Below are 10,825 nucleotides of genomic sequence, written 5' to 3' on the forward strand. Positions count from 1 at the left end.
TGTTTACGCCATATAAACTTTGTACAAATTGACGAACTGCACACCGGTCGAAATCATCAAGTTTGTAACTGCAAGTTTTGGGTTTGCGCAACTTGGTGGGACTGATAAATGTAGGTCCACTCGCACTCCTACCAACTTCTGCCTTAATGCGCTTTAAAGTTGCCGTTGAGAGTCCAGTAGCAAGGCTACTTTGTAAAAGAGAATCTGCTTTGGTTGCACAATTTTTGTCCATATGCATCTACAACTGAAATCTGTTTAACAATATTGAGACAGATGTAAAACAGTAGCGAGACTGGTGTTACACAGTAGCGAGACAGATGTTAATCAGTAGCGGTGTTGATTTCATGTCACGTTAGCATGTATTGCACGTGCATAATCGTCAAGCTACCTGTAGCAGCCAAGTGTACTCGCCCAATTCGTTGTACCGCCTCTCTTGTCACAAATGCGTTTAGTGCGCAGGATCATCTAATATGTGTCTAGCAGTAAACATGCGCGTGCGCAACGAACACCCCCATTCACCATTTGTATCACAGACATAATATTTCTGAGAAAAAATATGATTTTGTACTGTGTGATGTTCCGGCCTGAATAGGAATTTGAATGAAATACCATCTTGAATTACATATGAATATTATTTCCAGTCAGGTTTACCGTGGAATGTAATGCCTTCTAATTTATATATTATCCTGTACTATAGATAGAAAATATAAGTCATCAGAGTATATTTCAAAAAGCTGCAATACTAAAATATACGAATCCAAAAGTTTAGATATATGGAATTTATAGCTACATAACTATAGTTGACTTATGCACGCTTTCACTCCAAGAGACTAACGACAACGATGGGTATTAACTAAGGGAACCTGTAATATAATCTTAATCTTGGGAGTACAATCCAGTTGCTTTCATTCATTTTTATGTATTAATTGTGATAAAATAAGAACAATACAATAGTTTAGGTATCGTACGAACGATTACAATAGGTCTCCTAAATATTTACATCATGGTGATTTAAATATTAACATCAAAGTACTGAGCAATGACTAAGATTTGAAAGCAACTAACTCATCCCACAGCGAAAAAGGTGATCCTCTGCAGTTGTTTCTCTTTTTGAAGTTATACAAATGTTTCTAGAAGGTCTGTGTATGTTGCAAAATAAGATCAAGGATAATGAGTCGTCGGGATATAACTCACCTTACTTATCAATTTCTTTCCGTTTTCAGCTTGAGTAGCGTTTTCGAACCTACCGAGGAAACATGGCTGCCAAAACGTACAGCTGGACAGAAAAACTGTGTTTCGACCATGTTCGGGTATTTGTTGTGATCTTCTGTTAGCAATGCCAACTACGACACTCTGTGCCAAGTACTGTTTTCAATGTGGATATGTTACTTCTTAATTTGCAACAGTTCGCCCCATATGAAAAATAACTTCATCGTTTTGGCTTGTATTTTCGAGTTACGTGAGATATGGGCCCATTTGTGGGTCATTCCGTTTGTGCACAGTGCTGTTATTATACGTATACAGAGAATAACAAGACTGACAAAAATAATTTTATGGGATGGTGCAAAACTGGCTAACGTCGACTGCACTTCACCAGACATGCTTTCTATAGCTATATTTAGTGAAATGCTCAAGGCTATCGCGTCCATACGGTTATTAATTATAACGTATTTCGATGGAGCAACCAGATTTTGTTCTATATTCCACATGGAATGTGTCGTTAATGTAGCTAGTTTTTCAGTAAAAGGAGGCTTGAGAAAGAGTTATTTCAAATCCTCCATATTTCTTCTTCAGCAGATTAACGGGGGAAACACAAATTACTTCAACCCTATATATTGTACTTAATTTTGGGGCTTTTAGTAATTTTTGTGAGCCCTCTAGTAATTATTGTCTTAGGTTTTGTTAACAATTCTAGTATATATCAATTCATAAATATTATTTGGATGGGGGAACGGGAGGAACTCTTACCAAGACTTGCAAATATTCCAGAGTTTCGAAAGAATAAATCTAATGGGTTTCTTGACTAGTATTTCTGCTTTGGACACCTAGAAATGCTTAATTAATATGTCAGGTGTATTGTTTTGTGTAATTGCGCCTATGTACACTTCAATCTTCTTATCTTATTTCAGGTGATGCAGTGTCGGTACACCTGATGCTTGACTGAACCATATGGAATTCAAGTCTGGGTGTTTCATATTTTAAGACAAAGTGGATGAAATTAATAACCAGTAATTATGTGAATATGAAAACACAGTCAGAACTTGTATCTCATCACTCAATACACATTTGTGACAGACTGTCTATGGTCTGAGCACATCACAAAGACTTCTGACTCTGTTTTTGAAAAATGTACTGATTAACAGTCTCACTGTTATTCAGGAAAACTGATAATCATGACTGAAGAGGACGGAAAAGGCCTGATTGCCACTGAAAAGACCTTTGAAGAACTTGCTAGGGAATACTTGGGTGACACGGTAGGGTCTGGGGCTGATGATGTGGATCTGGATGACCTGGCAGCCAAGTATTTGACAGACTTTGATGCAACTCCTGTCTCATACAGTTCAGACTGCCACAAGGCAATGTCGGAGGAACCAGTCTCATCCAGTGACCCGAAAGAAGATGCTGCAGTGACACTAGTTCTTCCCACTGCTTTGGGTAAGGACGCAGTAGAGAAAGTCCCTACCTTATAACTCGTTAATAAACGGTCAATAATTGATTGTAATCGTAAACCTTAGCTCATGTAGGCAGTAATGGAACTAGGAATGCACAGTATTAGTACTGGTATTTCACTATATACCTTTTTAAACATGCTAAACAGTATGATTTGCAATGTTTTTCCTCAGACCTGGTATATAGGATAATGAAAATATATGTACACAAAGTGTTGTGATTATGGTTAAAGGAAAAATCTACACATACTTTCATTCACATTGAAGTTCTCCATTGTAATTGACAAAACAGCATTCTCTACTTGCATTAAATTTTATAAAACAAACTTATGCTGGTTAAATTTCTAGGTTTGTCAGTATCAGACTAGTGGTCATTGGTCTCATCAAAGTAGTAGACACCTAAGACCTTTGGTATGCTAAAAACCAATGGAAATGGGTTACTAATCAGTATTCATCCCAACTGTTTCCAAGTTTGTCAGCACCATGCCCTTGTTCGATGGTGTCACTAGAGGACACGTGTAACTGGAGTACTGTTGAAAAAAAAAATGTTGGAGCTAGCTCACTCGCCCTTTTTCACATTTTGAGAAAAGCCTTTGTGTTTTGTAGATTCTCCCAACAAAAGGAAGTCTCCAGGTTCTCCTTCATCATCTGAGAGTAAACAGAGGAAGACTGAGATTCTTGTAATGAAGGATGGAACCAAAGAGAAAATCAGTGCCAGAGTTTCACCAACAACGACAAGTAACAGTGATGCAGCACCTGAAACTACAGGAACAACTAGTTTAACACAAGAGGGAGACAAAGATGAAATGGCTAGACAAGTGGGAAAAACCTCTTTGTCAGGTAGAACCCAATCAAAAGAGCCCCATTCAGGTGGTCCGAGGTGCAGTAATGACTCAAGAAACCAAAAGAATAAATATTCCAGGGATGCTGCAAGTAGATACACCAAGTCAGGACAGATAGAACAGGGTAGGAGAGGGCTTCTGGGACACTGTCCTCCCAGCCATAATGTTATGGCCAGAATGGAGAACCAGAACAGGAATGGACCAAGATTAACTAGTCATGATCAGAATATATCAAGATGGAACGATGATCGATTACCATTTGATGATAGTTGCAAAGGGGGTCCCTTGGGAGACAAAAGAGAATATATTGGTAGAATAGAATCAAATTTTGAGCATCCTTTCCACGACAAGTTTGGAAATAGTGTGAGGAGAAAACCTCTTTATAGAAATGAAAATGTGCCTTCAGACTTGTTCAGGAGAGATGGTTTGTTAGATCCTCCACTTCAACCACCACTCAATAGGGATGAGAATAGTCGGAGAAATGGTCTGTTAGATCCTCCTTCTCAACCATCCCTCAGTAGGGATGAAAATAGTTGGAGAAATGGTCTGTTAGATCCTCCATCTCAGCCATCCTTCAGTAGGGATGAGAATAGTCTGAGAGATGGTCTGTTAGACCCTCCTCAGAATCCATTCAGTGCGGATGAGAATTTCCGGAGAAATGGTTTGCTAGACCCACCTCAATCATCTTTCAGTAGGGATGAGAATATTCGCAGAGATGGTCTGTTAGACCCTCCTCAACCATCATTAAAAAGGGATGAGAATATCAGGAGAGTTGATCCTCAAGCATATTTCATTAGGGATGACATGTGTAGGAGAAATGGCCCAGTTGACCATCCTCAGCAACCATTTGACAGAGGTGAGAATTATCAGAGAGATGGTCTGTTAGACCCTCCTCAAGAGTCATTGAATAGGAATGAAAATTATAGGAGAGGTCCTCTGTTAAACCCTCCTCAACTTCCATTCAATAGGGATGAGAATTTCAGGAGAGACCATCTGTTAGACCCATCAAAACCATCTTTTAATAGGGAAGAGAATTTTGGGAGAGATGGTTTGTTAGACCATCCTCAAGAATTTTTGAATAGGAATGACAGTTTTAGAAGAGATGCTTTGTTGAACCGGCCTCAACCACCATTCAATAGGGATGAGACTTTCTGCAGCGATGCACGAGAGTCATTCAATAGGGATGAGAATTTCAGGAGAAACCATCTGTTAGAGCATCCAAAACTTCCCTTTAAAAGGGATGAGAATTTTCAGAGAGATGGTCTGTTAGACCTTCCTCAACCACCATGTAATGGGGATGAGCATTGGAGGAGAGATAGTCTGTTAGACCCCCCTCAAGAGTCATTGAATAGGAATGAGAATTTTAGGAGAGAAGGTCTATTAGATCCTCAGCAACCACCTTTTCATAGGGATGAGAATTTCAGAAGAGATGCTCTGTTAGCTCCCCCTCGAGAGTTATTGAATAGGCTTGAAAACTTTAGGAGAGATGCTCCATTAGACCATCGTCAACCTCTGTCTGATAGGGATAAGCATATTCAGAGAGGTGGTCTGTTACACCATTCTCAACAGCTGTTTATAAGTGGCAAGAACTTTAGGAGGGATGGTCTGGTAGATCCTCCTCAAGAGTCATTCAATAGGGATGAGAATGTTAGGAAAGATGGTTTGTTAGACCCCCCTCCACCTCCATTCAACAGGGATGAGAAAGTTCGGAGAGATGGTTTGTTAGAAGCACCTCAACCACCCTTCAGTAGGGATGAGACCATCAGGAGAGATGGTTTGTTAGACCTTCCTCAACGTCCATTTAATAGGGATGACAATGTTAGAAGGGATGGTTTGCTAGACCCTCCTCAACTTCCATTTAATAAGGATGTGAATATTCGAAGAGATGGTTTGCTAGACCCTCCTCAACCACCTTTCAATAGGGATGAGAATGTTCGGAGAGATGGTTTGCTAGACCCTCCTCAACCTCTATTCAATAGGGATGAGAATGTTCGGAGAGATGGTTTGTTGGACCCTCCTCAACCACCTTTCAATAGGGATGAGAATGTGAGGCGAGATGGTTTGTTGGACCCCCCTCCTCCTCCATTCAATAGGGATGAGAATGTGAGGCGAGATGGTCTGTTAGAAGCACCTCAACCTCCATTTAATAGGGATCAGAGTGTTCGAAGGGATGGTTTGCTAGACCCTCCTCAACCTCCATTTAATAGGGATGAGAATATTCAAAGAGATGGTTTGTTAGACCCTCCTCAACCTCCATTTAATAGGGATAAGAGTGTTCGAAGGGATGGTTTGTTAGACCCTCCTCAACCTCAATTTAATAGGGATGAGAATATCAGGAGAGATGGTCTGTTAGATCCATCTCAGCCACCCTTCAGTAGGAATGAGAATTTTCAGAGAGATGGCTTGTTAGATCCTCCTCAACCTCCATTCAGTATAGACCAGAATTTTCACAGAGATGGTCTGTTAGACCTTCCATTAAATAAGGATGAGAATATCATGAGAGATGGTCTGTTAGACCATACTCAACCACCGTTTAATAGGGATGACAATGTAAAGAGAGGTGGTCTGTTAGACCCTCCTCATCCATCAGTGAGTCTGGATGAGAATATGCAGCCTCATTTGGTAGCTAATACCTTATATCAAACATTTCCTTGGGGTGATAACATGCAGGCCATGTTGTTGAACAGAGATCAACTGAATACCCCATGCCCACCCTTAACGTTTAATGAGAATGATAGAAGACATGCTCAACTAGATCCCCAGCAGCCAACACTTAGAAAGGGTGGCAGCCAGAAAGAGGGCCTGTTACCTCCCCCTCTCCCAGTATTCAGTGGGAATGAGCCCACACCAAACAGAAGAGGTCTGTTAGATCCCCCCAATGTCATGACTCTTGGTAGTGATATATCTCAGTTTGATAATAGACGTGATGGTAGTGGACACATGGCATGCAGAGCACATGCTAAACCACCTCTTCCAAGAGGTGAACATGGCAATGCTGGACAGTCTGTGAACCAAGGGCCTCAGCCTGAACATGTTATTGAGTCCCCCACAGCATCTTTCAGTGTGCAAGCAAGACAGAGGGACGATGCAAGGAAACCTAGAGTTTTCAGACGAGGTGTGAGTGTACATGAATTTGTTACAAAGGTAGTATTAACAACATTCAGCACAACCAGAAGTGCTACATTGACAGCTGGAAAGTATAGTGTTCCAGTGAGCTGTAAGTCAGCTGTTCCCCCAGAAATCAACTTTGAACTGTTAAAAAAACTTCCAAGGAGTATTCAAGAGGCAAACACAGTGTTAATAGACTGTCAGCAATGGCTTGCTAGAGGTATGGCACCACTAATTACGCAAGTCAATATGTTCGGCAAAGAACCTCAGACGTCTGCAGAGGTTTGTCGGAGGACGACTGATTCATTGAGGATTTTAGCCTGTACCTGTGTCAATATCTCCAAAGGGAGACGACTATTAATGAAATGTCACCTTCCTGAAAAATATGGAGTTTTGTGCAGGATGTCCAATTCTATCACAAGCTCTTTGTTTGGTGATAAAGTTGATGAAGATATTCGTTCAATACAGATGGGAACCTCTAAGATCAAAATGCTAAATGGACCCAATGAAGAGACACACATTCCAAAAGTTAAGACTGATCTTCTTTGTGATGAAAACATTGATGAAAATGTAGCTAGTATGGTCAACTTGGCATGCACGAAAGAAGGAATTGTGAAAGATTTGCGTGAAAAATATAAGATACCTTCAAATCTGAACTGCATGATACCCCCAAAGCTCAACCCTGAGATATCTAGTATGCTTCCTGTGACTTGTTTGGACTTGGACACCAAGCTTCAAGATGTCCACTTGACCACATCTGAAGCTATGGTGCCTGGCGTCTACTTACTGGAGAGAATACATGAGAAAATGTATAATGACAGTGAGGCTGTGAAGATGCTTACTGATGCCTTGGCTCTCTTGGGAGATGCTATGTTTCAATATAATAACCTACGGATGGAACTGTTAAAGGGGAACCTGCCATTGAAGCTTGAGCAAGAGTGTGTTTGGAGTTGTACAGAGGATGAGAGTGTCGTTCCAGATAGCAAAAAATGAACTGGGGATCTTAAGAGGATGAGGTAATGAGATATGTCACAGGAAAGAATATTTTATACAGTCAAGTGAGATTAGGAAAAAGATACAGGAAAGATGATGCTACACATGAGGTTAGATGAAGGGGGACAGGTGAGGTTAGAGCAATGGTGTGCATGAGGCCAGATGAAGGGAAACGGGTAAGTGAATGAGTGGTTGTAGAAAATGTGTGGGAAATACAGGAAAGAGATATGGGTACAGGTGATGTTAGTAGAATGGGAAAGCTGAGGTCAGTGGTAAGGTGTTCTTGAGGGTTTGCAGGTAGGGGAGGATAGGGAGTCGGTGAGGTTATCAGACTTAAACTTTAAAGTGATTGCTTGGAAAGATTAACTGTAAAATGAAAGTACTTTATTTTATTGTAATTTTGAGTCAGTGCAGCTTTTTGTTTAGAGCAGTGTCCCTTAGGTTGCAGGATGCACTGATTGTGAGTTAATGATTGGAACCACAGCCAAATTTCTGTTCATCAGTTCATTGTCATTTAGTTATCCTGCTGTATCTGTGAAACATACAATCTGGCCCCTATTCCACAAAGGTGTCCATAGAGCTATGATAGTCTTGAAGTGATTAAAGGAGTTGAAGAAACAGTTTCAACTTTTTGTGAAACATTGTCATTTTCTGATTTGATCCTTTATCATGCCATCTGTGTGTGAAATGGGGATCAGATGGACAGTGCTTGGCTTTGCTGATGATGTGTTGTATCCACTTGTATGAATATGTTAAAGGTCACATGCAGCCAAAAAATCAAAAATAATTAAAACAGTTATCACTTATACATGATATATAAAAAGCATTGCTGATTAAGATAAAAAACAAACAAAATTTTAAGCATATAATCACAAATCAAAAGTGCAGTTTGTTGTAATTACATTTACTTCCCTCGAAACGAAGCAACTGCTATATCGAACCCAGTCAGAGCCGGAGGATGTGTAACGAAGCCTTTTCATTGGCCACTGGTTTCTATTGCAGATACACTTACACAGCTCTTTGTATAGGCTTCTAAGCCGGATAGGTATTAATTTCAGATAGCATGTGGTCAATTATGGAAGTTGTGCATTGCTTATAGTCATTAGTAGACAAGCAGGCAGACATACAGGCGTCAATAAACCAGACATTGAGTTTCCTCTGTGACAGTCTGCTTATTACAATCAGCATGTTATTTTTTATGTAACGAGTAGATTATTTTCTTGTTTGTGTATACAACCAAGATTAGACTACTGCACACGACCTCGTACTCCGGGCAGGCATACTGTTTCAAGCTCCACGAACATATTCACTGCGCATGCGTTATGAGTGCAGCATAGCTGTTGAAACCACTTTTTCCTGCAGTGCTGGGAGAAAATTACTGAATAGTTTGAACTCCGATTTCACTGGAGTTTTTCATCATGTTCTGTTTTTTCATGACTTTATAGGTTGAATTGGCATTTTTGGTGATTTGTTTCGGAAAGTGCATACTGAAAGGTAGCAAGCTCTGCAAAGTCATGGTTTACATTGCATGTGACTTTTAAACAATGTTTTCTGTGTATGCATTATATGAAACTCGTTTCTCTTCTTTGATATTGTCATGTTCTTGATAATACATCACGGATGGCAACAGTAAAATTTATTATTGTCATCGAATGGGGGCTTTGAATTAATAAATCTGAAATAAAATCTTTGAAAATCTGTGGATCACAGGAATTTAGCATCCCAGTAACATGGCCTACATTTTGATATTTTGACCATTCATGTTCTTAAGGGAGAGTGGAAATTTGTTGACAAAAACATGGTTTGTACATATTGTCTGTGTTAAAGTATTCCTGATTAACAGTGGAATGTACAAGAATATAGGAATGAAATATTTACTGATATTTTCCTGGTGCTGAAATGGAGTTCAGTGTGCTGCGAATTTTGTACATCCTCAATAACTCCAGGGTAAATGTTCCAATAAATCTCTAGTATATTCTGGATGCATCTACAGTCCAATAATGTTTTTACCGTCCTTTGCTGGCTGTTCATTCTCACAGTAGCCAAACAGCTAAACCGCCATTACAGCCAAGCTTGCCAGTGTCAGCAAAGATATGGATACTAGGTGCGAAGGTCTGTTCGCATTGCGACTCAGATTTTGGGTGATGTTTTACAGACAAATTGACAGGTCCGAAATTTTTATAAAATATATGCTAGAACTCTTTCAACCTCTTTCATGGAATTTATGCATCGTTTGTGCAAGTTTAATCGGTTAGATAATTAAGAAGCAAAAGTGAGTTGTTATTGGTACGCTCAACTTCCCAGCATAGGCACATGATTGGATAAAAAGCCGGCCAAGGGAGGTGATAACTGTGTTGGACCAAGCCGTACATACATCCAGGGTAAACTGGAGATTTACTGAAATGTATACCCTAAACGCATCGAGGTTGAATTTTGTATGGCCATGTATGTTGTTTTCAAAGCACAGATGCAAATGTTTGTCAATTGATGTCTTTAGGACAAAGTTAACAGTCAAGAATATTCTTGTTAGAGTTAATTTCATACATTGGTTCTCATACAAATTTTGGAAGAAATATGGGAATATCTAACATGAAATCTTTGCATCGGATTTCTCCCATCTGCAATAGTGCATATGAAATGTTAGGCACATCCCCACAGCCCTCGATTGATACTTTATGAAATGCTGTTAAAAGGGGCCTTAATTTATTACTCAGGCAGACCACTCAAAACACCTGTATACCATTTCCATGTTCCTTTTACATAAAACATTAATTGTGAATGAATTTCCTATTTTTCTTTTGGTTCAATTTGTTTTGTATTTGTACTGACATTCTTTGAAAATAAATTATGCTGCTGAAAAAAATGAAGGTTTACAAACATTTAGTTTTATGAGATATAAGTATCTATTATGTTTAGAGGAGGAATGTTTTCTTAAGTTTTTGACTGTAATAAACATGTCTTACATCATACTAATTGTTATGATAAAAGTGGCGGTGTATTTTGTCAGGTATGGAGTCATGGAAGACAAGTAAATGTTTACCAAAAAATATGAGTATGTTTTTCTTTATTGGAAAAGAAATTCAAGAACATTCAGTGCTGAAACCCTCTTGGTCTCTCTGGAGAGCAAGTTATAAAAGTGCACTCATCATGTGGTATCCTTGAAAGTTCACTGCCATTATCATACTTTGAAATCTACAACTGACCAATGAAAGT

At 39.4% G+C, this 10,825-nt stretch overlaps 2 protein-coding genes across 2 annotated transcripts in view; both read left to right on the forward strand.

Moving 5' to 3' along the window:
- The window catches only part of LOC137291894 (protein wntless homolog), a 191,275-nt gene that overhangs the window by 134,667 nt on the left and 45,783 nt on the right, over positions 1 to 10,825 (forward strand). The window lies entirely within an intron of this gene.
- LOC137291890 (uncharacterized) lies at positions 1,234 to 10,581 on the forward strand. The gene is made up of 3 exons (XM_067823438.1): positions 1,234 to 1,310; positions 2,130 to 2,655; positions 3,276 to 10,581. The coding sequence occupies exons 2-3, from the start codon at positions 2,394 to 2,396 to the stop codon at positions 7,610 to 7,612; spliced, it is 4,599 nt and encodes a 1,532-aa protein (XP_067679539.1). The 5' UTR covers positions 1,234 to 1,310; positions 2,130 to 2,393; the 3' UTR covers positions 7,613 to 10,581.

Source organism: Haliotis asinina, chromosome 7 (assembly GCF_037392515.1).
Source record: "Haliotis asinina isolate JCU_RB_2024 chromosome 7, JCU_Hal_asi_v2, whole genome shotgun sequence".
In the NCBI taxonomy this organism is placed as follows: domain Eukaryota; kingdom Metazoa; phylum Mollusca; class Gastropoda; order Lepetellida; family Haliotidae; genus Haliotis; species Haliotis asinina.